Source organism: Rattus norvegicus, chromosome 17, assembly GCF_036323735.1.
Source record: "Rattus norvegicus strain BN/NHsdMcwi chromosome 17, GRCr8, whole genome shotgun sequence".
NCBI lineage: Eukaryota > Metazoa > Chordata > Mammalia > Rodentia > Muridae > Rattus > Rattus norvegicus.
The window spans coordinates 93,258,762-93,277,015 of record NC_086035.1 but is presented as its reverse complement, the minus strand read 5'-3'; the positions used below and the strand labels follow the sequence as shown (position 1 = coordinate 93,277,015).

General features: G+C 36.7%; 1 protein-coding gene across 6 annotated transcripts in view; it reads right to left on the bottom strand.

Annotated features, from left to right (window-relative positions):
* Window positions 1-18,254, bottom strand: part of Lyst (lysosomal trafficking regulator) — a 202,142-nt gene that overhangs the window by 150,635 nt on the left and 33,253 nt on the right. For 5 of the 6 annotated variants that reach the window (XM_063276778.1, XM_063276781.1, XM_063276775.1 and 2 more), the window contains 3 exons: window positions 15,776-15,861; window positions 13,154-13,352; window positions 660-750 (listed from right to left, as the gene is read on the bottom strand). In XM_063276778.1, the coding sequence (XP_063132848.1) occupies window positions 660-750; window positions 13,154-13,345 (283 nt within the window). In that variant the 5' untranslated portion in view covers window positions 13,346-13,352; window positions 15,776-15,861. Of the gene's footprint in view, window positions 1-659; window positions 751-13,153; window positions 13,353-15,775; window positions 15,862-17,805; window positions 18,049-18,254 lie in introns of those variants that run through there. The other variant, XM_063276777.1, reaches the window with a different exon arrangement.

The window sequence follows — 18,254 nt, the reverse complement described above, 5'->3', positions numbered from 1 at the left end:
CAAAATCAGAAATTAAAACTGAGCAGTGTTGGCAAATGCCCTTAATCTCAGCACTTGGGAGGCAGAGGCAGACAGATCTCTGAGTTCAAGGCCAGTCTAGTCTACAGAGCAAGTTCCAGGACAGCCAGGGATACACAGAGAAACCATGCATCAAAAAAACCAAAACCAAAACCAAAACTAAAACCAAAACAAAACAAAACAAGAACCCCAAAATTAAAATTAACTATTTACCTCATAATTCTATTTAGCCTTGAAATAACATATGACTTCAAATTTATCCTTCAAAAGCAAAATTAGAAAAATTGAACTAAAGAAAATTCCTTAGAAGTCCCTTTTAGAGCACTGGTGACAGCAGTCCTTCAGCAAAGAGCTTTAATTTGTTCCTTTAAATTCTTCACCTCCAATTTTCCTATAAGTACTCTGCTTCTTCATGTATTTTGCATTTGCCATTTGTATAAGCCTCTAAGAAGCACCATGGTTTCGATATTACCAGAAGAAATAAAAATGTACTTGCCTAATGGATTTTTTAAAATATCACTGTGGTATCTATTGCTCTACATCTGAAGCTGCAATAACGAATCAGGCAAAAGTAGCATTGGGAATGAACTTCTTTTCCCAACGGGACTTGACAATTCAAGTGACCTGTGAAAAGGACATACCTGTTGCCTGATGTTCCTGGACAGGTATCTTCCACACCAAGGGAAGGAGAGACAGAAGCAGAGTCAGGAGTTCTTCTCTGCATGTCAGGGCCTGTGTCGGAAACACACATCTTTCATGTTCTAAGAACCCAAGACACACTAATTCCTAATGTTCCATATTTAACTGAACCAAAACCAAAACTTTTCATTAAAAAAGAAGGGTACATTTGAAAATTGAAGATCAAATTAACCTATTTTAAGTCCAAGTCAAACTGTGGATTCTTTTCAATTTATAAGCATTTCCAACCACAAAAGAATGTAAGATCATGTGATGGTATTTAGCACATTCTCGCTAACACTCCAAGAAGAGCTGTTAGTGACACCACGAACATTGCAAGAATTCCTCACCCATAAAAACATGGACTTGTTAAGTAAAAATAAAAAACTAAAGCCTATAAGCCAGTAACTAATAAGACAGTTACTACAAAATTTAAGTCTTCCTGTAGTTAAATACAAAAAATAAAAAACAATTTTTAAAAGAGAAAGCAACATTAATAATACATATGAAAAATGTATCAGTGAGGATAAATATATTGATTGTACACTCTATAGTTCTTTTTGAAGTAAATGGTCCATGTTGGAAAAGGTCTCTTTATTTGGATCATAAATTACATACACACAACAGAAAATAGAAGGCATATAGCAGTTAATTCCCCAGGATTGAACTAAATTCCAGTATGGAAATGTAATTCAGTTTAGGAGTTCAGAAAAGAAGAGCAATCATCAGAAATGTTGAAGGAGTACTGCAACTCTACAGCTATTCCTGGGACACCTGACACATGAGAGGTCCAGTATTTAATGAACAGGTAAGCCAGGAATTATTCCTCCTCACACCATTCCTTGGGGAAGGGAGTTAGATGAGACGAGATTTGATAGGCAGGACTGGGGTAAGTAGGAACAGCCAATGCTAGCAGCAGGGTCACAATGATAACTAAGTGACCCCACAACAAATAGACACAGAGACATATGAGAAACTATAATGTAGAACTGAAATGTCTCAAAGTTAATTTTCAATGTTGTACAAGTGGGGAAACTACTCCTCACAGGTTTCTGGCTTAGGTAACTAGGTGCCGATAATATTTCCACCATGACAGAAAAATCTAAGAGAGACACTAAGTTAAATGATGGATTGACATTTTTTAATTATATGTATAATGCATGTGATATTAGACTTAGTAGTGAATGCCTTTATCTGCTGAGCCATCTCACTGTCTCAGATGCATTTTTTAGACATATGCAATCTGAGAACCTAATGTGTCTAAATGGAGGCAATGTTGTTATTATATTACATATATAATTATTTAATTATAATTATGTATAATTATATGTCACATGTAATATACATATATATAAATATATAACACAACTCGTTATTGAGGTAGCACTCCCTAATACAATCTGTCTACTTAAGCTGTGAAAATCACTTGGATGGATGCCTGGGACGTAAGTGAGGGTTTCTAGGGAGCAAGCAGAATGATGAGAGAACTGATGACAGTGGGATTCAGAGCTCCAAGAGTCTTCAAGGAAGTAAGGGTGGGCAGTGCTGAAGAAAGCCTGTTGAGAAGATTAACAAACAGACTGTTACAAAGATCTTAAGTCAGAGATGCTACAGAAGAGACCAATGAAAAGAAAGGCATTCAACAGGATTCAAGCTGGCCTTTCTGAGCTGAGTAAGATGGCTGAAAAGCCTTAAGCAGCTGGAGGGAGCTGATAACATTCACAATCACAGCTTTGATGGAGTGACCAGTTTCAGCAGGCTGAAGAGTCAAAGGAGTGAAAGATTCCTAGTCTTAAAGTAAATCACTTTTTAGCACTTTAATCCCTCAGAGTTGTCGAAATCTGTCTTTAGTTGACAGCCTCACACCATTCAAACGGAACATACAAACTGTCCTGGTGAGTGAGTTCTTGCTCTATAACAGTACACTGGCAAACATCACTGCTGTGTGAACACACACGTAGGTGGGGCACCACCTGCTGCTCAACATGGTCTGGAACCACCATGCAAAGCCCAGCTCCAGCAAAATCTGTTCTGTGAGGCTCCTGTTTCCCTCAGTTTACTATACAGACTTATAGACCACAAATCCTTGAAAAGGATGAGACAGGAGCAAGTACAGATCTTCAGGGTTTGACCTGCTGTGCTAGAGCAGTCCCAGAGGGAGAGAAGGGACTCACTGGCAGCTTAATGAAACAGTATTTCATTTCCTACAACTACTGTATTTCTAACACAACTCATTATTGGGGTAGCTTGCCCTAATAATAATGTTATTGTATGCGTTTTTGTCTGTGCATATACCATAGTGTATGCTTAGATGTATGGAGTAATTTTGCTCCTTCCTTTACATGAATGAGTTCTGGGGAATCAAACCTTGCACACACTTCTCTTGCAATCAACTTTAACCAGAGCCATCTCATTGGCCTGATTCTAATTACTTTTTAAAGTACCATATAGTCTTACTTTGTTTTTCTGCTTGTTTGTTTGTTTTTTATCCTTTAAAAGAAACTCCACATATTCATAAATATTTTTCTTGTATTTGATGGTAATCTGGAAAAGTAGGCTTACAGTTATTTCAAATGAAATCCTAATTCTATCTCTCCAAATCCTAAGTACGCACAATAGCTATAATATCGAGAAATAAGGGTTTTTCCTTAATACCAGATCCACACATGCCACACCCATGTATGACATGCACAGAGTCATTCCAAGCCTTTTCCATGACTTAACATGTAGGAATGAGTTTATATCACACTTTCCCTTACTTAATACTTAGATCATGCCTTTAAATCTTTCCCCTAGCAACAATAAATAATGAAATCGTTCTCACTGAGGTGTTCCTTTCTGAATTGAATTGAAGAAGCGTGTTACAAGTACTTCCCAGGTACTGGGCACAGCTGTTTCCATATAGCCCTCAGTAGCCGTAGTGACAGGAGGAAGAAGAACAAGCGAGTCACCGAAAGGCTGAGATCCCAGCCTAGACATGTCTGGAAGCTCAAAGGTAGGTGCCAGTGGAGACTTTGTCATGGAATGTCTGACACAGCAAGAAACATGGATGACAGCCAGAAACCAATGCAAAATCACTGTAGTTATTCATGGTGTTACAAATGCGTGTCCTGGCATACTAATTAGACTTAACTCTCCAAATGTTAAAACGTATCTTAACAGCATCTTTATTTCTTCTCTAAGATTTTTATTCTAATATATATGTACTGTACACATAATAATGTTTCTTCATTAGGATTATCTAATCTTTTTTTCCCCCATTCCCTGACTGTATAGCTACAGAGCTAATGGAATCAATCACAAGTCTGTATTGTTTTGTTTGGTTTGGGTTGTTATTGTTTTGGTTTTTTTTTTTTTTTAGCTTTGCTAAAAAGATTTCCCAATGGTTGTTTTCATTTCTGTATAAAATGGTGTTTTTTTTCTTCTCTAATTATGTTGTTATGTTTGTCTGCTTGTTTGTGGTAGACAAGGCTTTACTATACAACTCAGATTTGATTTCAAACTCACTAAGATGGTCTTGAACTCAGTAATCCTCCTATATTTGTGTTCTATGTGCTAGAATTATTGATAGTGCCATCATGCTCAAAGCTGTAACTATACTTTAAAATTCCATTTGACTATTGCATTTCTTCAAAACAAGATATTTCTAGTCATGGTGACATATGCCTTTAATCAGCACTTGGGAGGCAAAGGTGAGAGGATCTCTAATTCAAGGCCAGCCTGGTCTATATAGCAAGTCTCAAGGCAGCTAGAACTACATGGAGAAACCCTGTCACAAGGGAAAAAACAATAATAAAACAAGGTATCAAATAGAAATAACAATGAAGATTTGTACTTGTAGTGGTTTTGTGTAGATCTCACTAAAAATACTACTGGTTCTTCTACTTTTTTTATATAAATAAAAACTTTTATTCTCAACCAGCTTTTAGAACGTTTGTAAAGAGGTTTTAGAGTTGAGTGGTTCTGTAAATACCAAAGGTCTAGTACTTCTAAGCCTGCACTCTCCCTCTGAGCTACAACACAACCTTGTCAAACCTTGTATATTGGTTTTCCACTGATGCCAGACATTATATTGCTAGTTCTTGAATTGACCAGGAACTGAAAACTTGTTTTTGTATGTGATCAGATAGTAAATATTTCAGGATTTGTGCATCATATAAGATCTCTGCCACAAATTTTCTCTTTCTTTTAATAACTCTTTTTTTTTAAAGAAAATCATAAACTAGTTTTAGTCTAGTTACAAGGACTATATCAAAACAGTTCAGTGACAGCAGATTTGACCTTCAGGATGCAGGTGTTCCCAGACAGTCCTCTCTCCACCACTCTCCCTCAGCAGAGAATGGTTGCTAAATGTACACAACACTGTTTGTTAAAGCATCAGGAAGACTTTAAGTAGGTGACCAAGTACTATCATCTAGACAAAATTACTTCTAAGAATCACTTATAAGCTTTTCCAACAGGTTTTATATACTCACATTACAGAAAAGTTTGTCTCAAAAACAGATACAGACACAGCTTTAGTGATACTGAGGTAAACCCAGTAAGATTCATATGAAACCCATATTTCAAAGAAAATTGTACTATTAAGAAACACCGTAGGAGGAGAGAAAAAAGAAGGGTGGAGGAAATGTGGGGGAATATATTCAACATACAATATAGACTTGTATGAAACTCTATTTTAGAAAATGGAAATACTACCAGATTCACCTAAAAGTATGAAGGAAGCAATCTGTCCTTATTAAATGAAGTCAAGGGTCTCAAAGGCCACCAATTAGCAAATTACTCACATAGAGAATAAAAACATGTCAGGCCCTCAGAGTGGGTAGAATCCAATTAGGTCCTACCTTGTATGTATGTACATATGTATGTATGTATTGCATATATGAATATAAAATTAAAATCTATCGACATTAACCATTAAAAAGATCTTTTGCCATTTAAAATGAATAGCTTATTTAATAGATTAAAATGATTATACAGAATAAATCATTAACAAATGGGGCTTATCATAGAAATCTAAACACAGTTTAACAGTAAACCATCTGTGTACTTCACCCACACTAAAAAATTAAAAGGAAAAGTAATGATAATCTCAACAGATGTAGAAAAAGCATGTGCTATAACTCAGCATCCATTAAGGCTATAAACTCTCAGTGAACTGAGAACAGGAGAAAATATCCTCATTCTGATCAGAGGCAACTAAGAAACTCAAACCACACTCAATGAAAACATTGGTACTTCCCCTTAGGTTACAGTCAAAGCTATAAGTCCACTCTTATCCACCATTTTCATCTGCCTCTATGTAGAAGACAATTCAAAAAAAATTAAGGTATAAAAAACTGATATAGCTGTGTCCTGAGAGGCTGTGCCAGAGCCTAACAAATACAGAGGTGGATGCTCGCAGATAACCAATGGACTGAGAATGGAATCCCCAATGGAGGAGTTAGAGAAAGGAGCGGAAGGGATTTGCAACCCCATAAGAATAACAATATCAACCAACCAGACCCCCCAGAGCTCCCAGGGACTAAACCACCAACCAAAGTACTGTGGCTCCAACCGCATATGTAGCAGAGGATGGCCTTCCTGGGCATCAATAGGAGGAGAGGCCATTGATCCTGTGAAGGCTTGATGCCCCAGTGTAGGGGGATGCCAGGGTGGAGAGGCGGGAGGGAGTGGGGTAGGTTGGGGAGCACCCTCATAGAAGCAGATGGAGGAGGGATGGGACAGGGGGTTTCCAGAGGGGAAACTAGGAAAGGAGGTAACATTTAAAATATAAATAAAGAAAATATACAATAAAATAAAAGAAAAAACACTCAAAAAGAACTAAACTGTCATTATATACAAATGACATAGTTGCTAACACAAAAAGTCCTTAGTTTACAGAAAAAATTAGAGATCTAATAAATGAATTTAACAAAAGCACAAGATATGGCATCAATATTCAAGATATGCAGCTCTATTTCTATAAGCAACAAACGAAAAATAAATTTTAAGTAACATTTTCAATAATATTAAAAGGGAATAAAATATTTAAATTGACTTAACAAAAAAATGTACATGATCTCTATATTGAAAACATAACACTTCAGGGGAATCAGAAAGAAACCCAAATTAATAGATTTATACCATCTTCATGGACTTGTAGAAATCAAAAGTGTAAATTTTTTCCAAGTTGATTTACAGATTCAACACCATCCCAAGTGAAAGCACACTGGGTATTGTTACAGAAATGACAAACTGAATAAAATTTATGTGGAAATCCAAAGGACACAGAACGGGCACTGCTGAGGAGATAGAATAAAATTAGAGAACTTACATGACCTGATTTCTGAATGTACTTTTTTTTTTTTTTTTTGGTTCTTTTTTTCGGAGCTGGGGATCGCTGAATGTACTTTTTTAAAAACTATTTATTTATTTATTTATTTATTTATTTATTTATTTATTTATTTATTTGGGTGGTGGTACTTATGCTATGGCACACATGTGGAGATCAGAAGATGACTTGCATAGCCAGTTCTAGTCTTCCACCATGTTTGATCTAAGGGTTGAATTCAGGTCATTAGGCTTGGTGGCAAGGACTTTGATCCATCAAACCATCTTGCTGGTCCTCTGGATTTACTTTGATTAAAAAAACACAGTAGCCAAGTCAGTGAGTGTTAGTGAGAGTACAGACAACAGAGTAGTGAACGGATCAGGAAGTCCAGTAGCATTATGTTTCCAACATCACCAGTACTTTCACCTAGGAAAGAAAAGGCTCTAAAAAAGAAAGACTCTGTAAAATTTGAGTATGTGTCAAAGAAAAGTGTAAGAACTTTACCATCTACCTCACACTCTACCCAAATAGTAATTCGAAGTAGGTCACAGATATAAGGTAAAAACAAGACTGAAAGGTTAGGAAGGCTGCTCTCTACTGCTCTCTACTGCTCTCTAGGTAGGGTGCTTATCTTGTATTCATAAGCCCCAGCACTACATTAAAATTAAATAAATGCATGAATTAAAATAGCTTTTAAAGTAGGAGAATATAATACAACTTTAGGGTTGCAAGACGTAAAATTTTAGAATAGAAAGTACCACTGCAAAAGAGAACTCTATTTTCTGAAGGCACTGTTAAGGCTGGGGGGTAGAGCTCAGCGGTTTAGTGCTTGCCTAACATTCAAGAGGCCCTGGGTTTGATTCCTAGCACTTAGGAACAACAGGAAAACACTTAAAAAATGAAAAGGCAGCCAGGCACAATAGCACACACCTCTGTAACTCTGGTATTGGGTAAGCCAAGAAAGGTGAATGGAGAATTAGGGCAGGCATGGACTGCCTATTGAAACCCTATCTTTAAAAAAAAATAAAAGAAGGAAGAAGGGAGGGAGGGAGGGAGGGAGGGAGGAAGGGAGGCAGGAAGAGAGAGAGGAGAGAAGAGGAGAGAAGAAAGGAGGGAAGGAGAGGGAGAGGAGGAGGGGAGGGGAGGGGACTGTTACAAAGAAAATATTTGCATGCTAACAAAGATTTCTAATACATGAAGAACTGTACTGGATGATAAAAATGGGCCTTCAAAATGGAATAAACTTAGACATTTATAAAACAAGATACAATAGTCCCCAGTCCCCCTTTTCCACATTTCACTTTCTGTGATTTTGGTTGCCTACTGTTAGTTACTACAGTAAAAGAAATTCAAGAAATAACTCATAAAATTTAAATAACTTTTATTAAAGCACATTGCCACAATTGCTTTGTCAATTATTATTTATCTTTTACTGTGCTTAATTTATAAATTGCACTTCATCATAGGTATCTACATGTAGGACAGGAAATATATATGTAGTTTAGTACTACCACATTCTGCGTCATAGCACATATCTCTTGCAGAAAAGGGTAGTCATTAAAAATAAAAAAACACTAAACATCCTTAGTTGTCAGGAATAAAATTAGGTAATTTTTCATGCTCACTTAAAAATGGCTAACACTAGAAGAATGATGACATAAATCTTAGAGAAGCTATACATAGAACAACTAGAATTCTCATATAAAGCTAGATAACATTTTTTAAAAATGGCTCAACCACTGGAAAGTTACAGGTTCTTACAAAGTTATCATTTCACCTATAATTTGCAAGCCCAATGAAAAATGTAAACACAGAATGACTTGTAGTCCATAGCAGTTTTACTCATAATAACCAAATACATACAATCTAAATGGCTAAGCAACTGATGAACAGGTAAATTGTAGTACAACAAAACACTAATCAGAAACAAACAAACATGACTGATGCAAGAGCATGGATTCAAGATGTCAGTCATAAGAAGGCAAACTGTGATCACTGATGCAGAGCTCTAGAAAACAGAATTATACTTAGATGCTAGCAACCAATACGGCAGTTACCTCCCAGCGGGCAGTGGCAGAGGCTATTTGAAGGGGAACACTGAGTGTGGCAGTGCTTACATGGAGAAAATAAACTCTTGTCAAAACTCATCCAACTATATAGTTTACATAGGCACATTTACTTTGTTGATTATATCTTAGTAAAGAGTCTATTTAATTCCTTATAATAACTATTAGTAAAGCAAAATGCATCTATAGTGTACAATGAAGGGTGTAAATCACCCCTTTAGCCAAATACTCAAAAACACCTCTACTTGCATACAGAAGCTGCAATCTGCTCTAGAATGTGCAGTTTTGTGTTTAGTGTGATTCCATCTTTAAAAAGATGTCTTGTTCAGCTAATTTTCCTTAAAGACTCAAATGGTCATTCTCCACTTACAACTGAAACAATCAAACATAGATAATTCTATTTTTAAAATGGCTATTTATCTGTACTCCAAAGATAGCATCTGCTGTCCCTACTATCATTGCTATAAATATTCCAAAAAGTGAGTAGGTAGGAAGAAGGGATAAAAATTATTATATAGGAAAAATATTATTACAGTTAAACGTTGAGTAATTTTAGTCATTTAGCTAATATTAACAGTTATTTCACAAAGGATCTATCATTTACAACCCAACACAGTTCATAATAACTGGATAATAAACAGATAGCCTGGCCTTAAAAAGGATCTATAGCTTGAACAGACTCACAAAAAAGTATGCTTCTGAGTTTATAAGAAAAAAAAAGCTCAACATATTAAGTTGTCAGTGAAATACAAATAAAATTATAAGTTATGGGACTGAAAGAATGGCTCAGCAGTTAAAAGCACTAGCTACTCTTCCAGAGGATCTGAGTTCAATTTCCATTATCCACATGGCTGTTCACAACCATCTGTTATAACAGTGTCAGGTGACCTGACGCCCTCTTCTGGCCTCTGTGGGTACAAAGCACATACATGGTATACAAATATGCATGCAGGCAAAACAAAAAGTAAAATAATTTAAACAAAGTATATGTTACCATTTCAAATTCATTTAGAATATCTAATCCTAAAACATGACAAAACACTACTAGAAAAACTATTGTTGCTATTATGACTTAGATGATTTTAGGCATTTTAATAATACATTAAAGGATATTTTGTGGATTATAAGGGAAAGTAAAATCTATAGCCATGAAAAGCAGATTAGTGGTAGCTTAGGGCTTGGAGGAGTGTGGACAGGATGGCTAGACTAAAGGTTTCTCTTGAGACAATATTCTAAAATTGACTCTGGTGATGGTGCACATATTTCTGAGTGTCTAAAACACAAGTGAATTTCGCATATAGGATGGATAAAGACTGTAAAATATAAACTACATCTCCATAACAAAGTTAGCTGAAAAGTTAGAGATTTTTATTGGGTCTATATTGGAAGGTATTGGTCAATTTAGAGAAAACGTGTACCTTTATAGTACAATTCTTTGAACACATAAAAATTGAATCACTTTCTACTTAAGTAAATATTCTCTGGTTTCTTATAATAATGTTTTATAGAATTCTATGCAGCAGTATTATATGTTTTTATTAGATTTATTGATGAGTATATTATATTTCTGGTGCTATTTATATGGTATCTTTAAAAAGAGAAGCTATAGGTGGTGCCAATACCTATACTCCTACACTCCTAGTACCAGGGAATTGAGACAGGAGGATCAAGAGTTCTAGACTGGCCTGGGTTATAATTGTTTCTAATAACCTGGGAGCTGGGGAGAGGAGGAAACGTACTGAGTGAAGAAAAAAATACAGAGAAAAATGTATCTAATTCACATTAAACTTCTAAAACTGCATTCTGATCTTTACTGAAAACATAAACTCCTTTCCTAAATTATAATCGTATGTTTCTATGAATAAACATGTTAATCTCATGCTATTAAAGTCAAAAGCTATGGTGATACATTATTAAGAAAATATTTCTTACACTTTATAAGACTAGATCTTTTGCTGAACCTCACAGCCAGAGTTAATAATAAACCTTGAAGTCACCTAAGACTTAAGACTGGGCCAGGATCTAGTGGTGTATGTCTTTAATCTTCGAACTTGGGAGGAAGAAGAGGACAAGTCTCTGTGGGTTTGAGGCCAGCCTGGTCTGTACAGTGAGTTCTAAGAAAGCCAAGACTATACAGGGAAACCCTGCCTCAAACAAAACAACAACAACAACAAAACAAAAAAAGGACTTAAAACTGTTATTCTACTGTGTGGTGGTTTGAACAGGTAGGGCCCCCATACGCTCCTATGTTTAAATGCTTGGCCCATTGGGATTGAGACAGTTAGGAGCTATGGCCCTGTTTGAGTAGGTCTGGACTTGTTGAAGAAAGTGGCTCACTGTGGGAGTGGGCGTTGAGGTCTCCTATGCTCAAACTACACCCAGGGTGATACACATTCTCCTTCTGCTACCTGTAGATCAAGATGTAGAATTCTCAGCTCCTCCACCACTTCTACCTGGACTGTCTTGCTTCCCACCATGATGGTAATAGCCTAAACCTCTGACACTGTAAGTCAGCCCCAATTAAATGTTTTCATTTGTAAGAGTTGACTTGGTCATGGTGTCTCTTCACAGCAATGGAAATCCTCACTAAGGATTTGTAAAACATGTACTCAACCTGTTTGTTTTCTGACTTTAAGAAAATGATTTAACAATCAACTCTGCTTTCTTGAATTTCTCATATAATAGACTTTTATACTGCATATAATGCATATAAGCTAATGTATAGTTGTAATCTTAAATTGTGCACTCTTCCATGCCACTGATCCAAAACAATGTGTTCATGCTCTAATAATCATTTGCTAAAAGCAGCAAATATAGAGGTTGAAAGCAACCTTTGGTTTTGCTTTTGGTTTGGGTATTTTTGTTGTTGTTGTTCTTGTTGTTGTTGTTCTTGTTCTTGTTTCTGAGACTGGGTTTATCTGTGTAATAGCCGTGGCTGTCCAGGAATTTACTAGGTAGATCAGGCTGGCCTTAAACTCAGAGATCTGCCTGCCTCTGACTCCTGAGAACTAGGATTAAAGGCATGTACCACCACACCCAACCTGAAAGCAATCTTATAAAATGAATAACCACCATAAATGTTGAACATAACATTGGGGTACTGCCCAATAAACTATGAAGTTTGTAGGACCGTTTGTTTGTTATCTGGGTCAATTAGAGTTTATACTTAATACCTTGTAAAATCCTATTAAAGATTTCTATAAAGCATCCCTCATTCCTTCCCCATGTGATGCCTTCTGTGATGTTCAATGAAGACAGAACAAAATCCTTTGTTAAGGACAGGCACACAGCTAGGGACAACACAGAGACACAGAGACAGATTCACAGGACAAATTTTAGGCAGTCACAGATTCAGACTCATGCAACAGAAAAAGGGTGGAAGACAGAGAACATGTCTATGTAGAGAATCCAAGTCTGGCCTTGATTTTAGTTAAATGACACCAAAGGGAAGTGGTTTCTATTTCTTTCCTTAATGTAATAACAATATATTATTGGTGACTTGTAGTTTATGACTGATGTGTTCAAATCAGCTACAAAAAGCCTATATACAAAACCTATTTAGAAAAAAAGGCCACTTGAGGGCCTTTTCTGGCATCAATAGAAGGGGAGGCCCTTGGTCCTGTGAAGGCTTGATGTCCCATTGTAGAGGGATGCTAGGGCAGTGAGACAGGAGTGGGTGGCGGGGGGAGCATCCTCATAGAAGCAGGGTAAGGGGTGATAAGATAGGGGGTTTACAGAGGGGAAACATTTGAAATCTAAAGAAAATATTCAATTTAAAAAGGAAAAAATAATTAGTTGAATCTACTAGATCCCATGTGGTATTTGAATTAAACCTCATGATTTAAAAAAAAAAAAAGAAAAGAAAAAAGACCACTTGAAACTCTAAAATGTTTCAGTTTTTAAAGTATACAAATAAATAATATTTTCACAAATAGGGTTTTTTGTTGGAATAATGTAAAAGATACACAATATGATAATCTCTTTAACACAAAGATTCTCAGGAAGTATGCAATCTATAAGTTACTAACCGATGACCAACAGTAACATACTGATGAACAATTGTTTGATATGACATTACCTGATCAATGATAGAATTTAGTTTGGTAAGTAACAGAAATCCTCGTCCATGGACAAGGTACTGTCCAAGAGTTGCCATATGTGTCTCCTCCTCTTCTTCTTCCCTGGCTTCTGCCCTCTGGACCACTGCATTGCAAAGCTGGTTGACATCGATCAGAAACTCACGTGCCAATGAGTTGCTGTCGGTGCTCATGACAGAGCTAGAAAGTGAATAGGATATGAGAGATTTTTAAAAAATAAATGTAAATTTACCTTTAAATATATCTGATTTCCGTAGACTGACTTAAAACTGGTAGATTTCAGTTCCTAGCTCTCTACTATTCTCAGGCATAGTTCTGACCTTATTAGGTAATTCCTATGACAGTGCCAGTCCCAGGTTTGAAGCATTCTTTTTTTTTTTTTTTTTTTTTTTCCGGAGCTGAGGACTGAACTCAGGGCTCTACCACTGAGCTAAATCCCCAACCCTAGTCCCAGGTTTGAAACATCTAAACACAGTAGGCAGACATAAATAAGACTACTTGGGAGAAGACACTAGTGAGCAGTGGCAGTTCAGGGAGAGTCTGACTTTCTCTCTTACATAGAATAAAACTAAACCATTACTTAGGAAATGGTTCTTGCTTTGCATGTTTAAAATAGATAAATGAATCTTTAAAAATATAACCTGGAGGCTGCAGAAATGGTTTAGTGGTAAAGAACACTTGCTGCTCCTGCATTCAGTTCTTAGAATCCAAATGGAAACTTATAACTGCTTTGTAACTCCAGTTCCAGGGTATCCAAGGCCTCTTTCTGGCCTCCATGGGTAGCAAGCATCCATGTGATGTGATGTGTGTGTGTGTGTGTGTGTGTGTGTGTGTGTGTACATATACCTATACATACAGAAAAGACACTCATGCACACAAAATGAAAATAAATATATCTTAACTACAGGATAAATAATATAGTATAACGTAATGTTTTTCTCTTGATATAATGCAGTCACTGGCCTACCCTCCAAAACCACCAACCCCTAGTCAATAAAGGAAGTTATGGTTCCTGTCAGGTGAGTGAGAATTGAAGAAATTCAGCTGCTGAGCTTATGCCACTTTTAGCCAAAACAAAAGGCAATGTGGCATTTTAAGATTAAGGAAAACAGCAAGGTAAAACATACAGGAATAAATATAGAGGAAAAATGTACAAACATTCAGAAAACAATAAGTCACAAACAACAGAATATTCGAAGAATTTCGGAATAATCTATGGTCAGAAGTAATTGGAAGGTTGGAGAGGGCTCCACACTATTTGCTGCTCTTACAGAGGACCTAGATTTAGTTCCTAGAACACACACGGCAGCTAACAACCTTCTGCAATGTGGCCTCTGCACAGCAGGCATGCACACTGTGCACATATATCAACACGAGAAAAACATTCATATGTGTAACAGCTTTCTTCACAGTTAGTTCTATTGCTCTTTATTTTTTTAAACTGACAAAGTTTTATTTATTACATGCAACACAATACTTTAAATACACAAATATCTACACACACACACACAATATGGAATGCTTAAATCAAGTTAATTAATGAATTTAATTATGCTTCAATGAGAATACTAAGGCCCATGATTTTACATTTTTAAAGAATACAATAAATCATCACTGACTATAATTACTATGCTGAGCAACAAATAACCACTGCCTACAAATTGACTAAGTTCTAAATTCTATGCAATATTCTTACAAAAGTTAGATCCTAATTACATTAACTCAAACAGAACACAACACTAATATGCACTAGAGGTATTTCTATGTTGTACAGTAAGTACATTACTTCCTAGAATAAATGTTCAATATACTTGATCTTTTCCATCCATTCTGAGAATCAGCTGAAAAGACAGGCATATATTTTCCTCAAATATGTTCTAGTATTTCACATACTCAGAAAAGTATACAGAATATGAACACAAACACAAAAGATATACATAAACTACACACAAGTATTTTTAAAAGACATATAACATTAGATTATAGCCAACACCCAGAATTTGTAAGTGGAAGCATTTATGATATGAAGGTGAGTTTGTGAATATTCATGTATGTGCAAAGGAACCAAGATTACAATGCAGGAAACCTACACCCACACTAGCTGATACTTATCATGGCCATCCATGTGTTTACAGTTTATTCACATTTATAGCTATAAAATATTTACTACATAAAATTTTATATAGAAAGTATGTCATAGGTATTTATAAGCACTTTTATTTTTAATATTATTTTCTTCCCTTTGAACCAGTGGTTCTCAACCTTCCTAATACTTCAAACCTCTACTAACAGTTCCCAATCATGAAATTATTTTCATTGCTATTTCATGACTATAATTTTGCTACTGTTATGAATCGTAAAGATAAATATCTGATATGCAGGATATGTGATATGCAGCTCCTAGAAAGGGTCATTCAACCCCCAAAGGGGTCATGACTCATATATTGAGGACCGCTGCTTTAAATCACCTAGTAATATGTGCTATAATAAACCACAATCTATATATATACACTTTCCTATGGAGAATCTATTTACTTTAACTATATAGCTCCAAAATTTTACCGTGAACCAAGTCTTCTGTTAATATTTATTATGTTACTCACCAGTCTTTCAACACTGCTGTAGCATTCAGCTTATATATAATTTTGGTTCATGAACTAGATAAAATTATCTCAGCATAAGGCTTCACCTATAAGAAGATACAAATACATTAGTGGCAATAATAATCAAATAAAGTTAATAAAGTTCTGGCAAAAAAATCAATAGCCGTTTTTGTATGTGATATATGTAACAGGCAATAAATTGTTGGTAATCCCAAAACCACAAATGAAAAAACCCAAGCCATCTGAGGACCTCTTAGAACTACCTCATAGGTAGCTCTGCCTACCCCCTCACCTATTGATCCCTAATAACCTGCCATCTGGGAAAACAACAGAGCCCCACACCTTGTACAGGGAGTACTACCCAGTGGGCAGCCCCAGCCCCCACCACTCAAGCTAAGAATGGGGCAAAGCTACATATCTAGCACAGAGAGCACGAATTCTTAAACCCTTATTGTTATACACAATAGATTAGTGCATCTTTCAACCTGGATCAGAGAAACTTAGAGTAGACAGCAGTTTAACACAGAGACCCATAACTGGTCCATAACTGGTCAATATGCAGAGAATAAGAGACTGTGCATTGCTCAGCCATAAGTGGGATGTCTGTACCACACATCCCCTTCTCCCAAGACTCTGGGATGGAGGAAGAGGAGATAGAAAGATTGTAAGAACCAGAAGCAACAGATGATTATAGTGAAACAGTGTTTTCCACACAGAGAAACCGATAGGGGCTGTGACTGAATGCTCAAAACCTGAGCAAGATCAAGCCAGGCAAAACCCCAGAATGAAGGAGTGTGTGGTCAGGAAGTTCCACCCCTGAAGAGTTAGTTATAGGCCACTGATGACTGCTAAGAGTCTCGGTCACTTTTCTTCAGGGACACAGCACCTGAGAGGCTTCCTATCTTCCAGTAGATGGCTCCACATCTATGCATACTGGCAACACTAAGTGGACTCTTAAGTTTTAAAAGAGAGAGAAAAACAGAACACATGAAAACAGAACATAGGGAATAGCAGTGGGGGGAATTTGAAGGGAGGGAATAGGATGTGGAGTAGATCAAAACAACATATGCATACATGAAATTCTTAATTAATAAAAAATTTAAAATAAAGAATAAATGCCTAGCTCCAAGAACTGAGTCTTCAGGAAGAAAATCCTAGAATACAGAACTATAAACTTATTCACAGCACTCTTCCCTTTCCAACTCCTACCTCCACATCAGGCACAAATTAACCACAAAAGAGAATAAGACAAGTATCAGTCTTCTAAACAGGGAAATCTAGGAGATGATGGACTATAACCCATATATAACTCAGTGTTCTTACAGACAGCCAATCTATTACTCTCTTAACAGGGTGAATAATATTTGAAGATATATGAGAACTCAAAATACCAAAACCAAATAATGATAAATTCCTACCAAAAAATCAAATTCTTAAATTCCTTGTTTTATTTGAATTCTTTAAATGAAACTCAATTTTTTCTGCATATAATATAATGAAAGCTACTTCAGAATGCCTAGGGAAATTTTGTACTTCTGAGAGCAATAAGATGCTTCTGTTAAGCTATCTGTATAGTTTGGTTCTATAGTTTTTACCTAGAAGACATGAGGAAATTTTCATTATTAGCTATGGGGCTTATTTTTAATAACAACTGTTGTGGTTTCCCTGGAGTTATTTGTATTTTGATGCTAATTCCACTGCCCCTAGTTACAAGTTCAGGACTCAGGTGACTTCACCAGAACCTTCTCCCCATTGAATTTGTAAAATACAGGTGAAGGGCAGGTACAGGATAGAAGGAGGCCTGTCATTGGAGGAGAAGGAAGGATGGGCGGGAGAAAAGTTTGAAGGAAGAGGAGGAGACTGGAACTTAAAGGAGGAAGAGAGAAGAGGGAGAGGGAGAGAAGCTGTGGCAGGACAATATGGCAGGTGATATTAAAATTCCGCTCTGTGTATTTACAGGTTGTTATTAATGTTCTTAAGGGATGGATGGTACTGGACTTTTTATGTTTAGGTGAACAATTATATCTTACCAACTGGGTCAAAGATTATTGTGTTGTGTGTTCTTTCATGTGTAGATTTAAATGTAATGGAGTGTGGGGCGGCTGGTCTGGGCTGCCACAGAATTGCAATGTGTGCTTCTGGCAAGATATCCAGCAGATATCTTGGGGCACTGCGGTGCCAGACCTAGTGGGATAAAAGACAACCCTTTACTTTTTTTATTTTTTATATTTTATAACAACAAACAATGATTAAAAAATAAAAGTGGCCCACACACGCGGATCCCGGCCCGCAGCAGCTCTCTGCTCCTAGACCCGGTGAGAGAGAGACCCAACCGCCTGGTCAGGTGGGCACTCCTGAGGCTGCAGAGCGGAAGAGACCACCAACACTGCTCACCCCTGCCCACATCCCTGGCCCAAGAGGAAACTGTATAAGGCCTCTGGGCTCCCGTGGGGGAGGGCCCAGGAGCGGCAGGACCCCT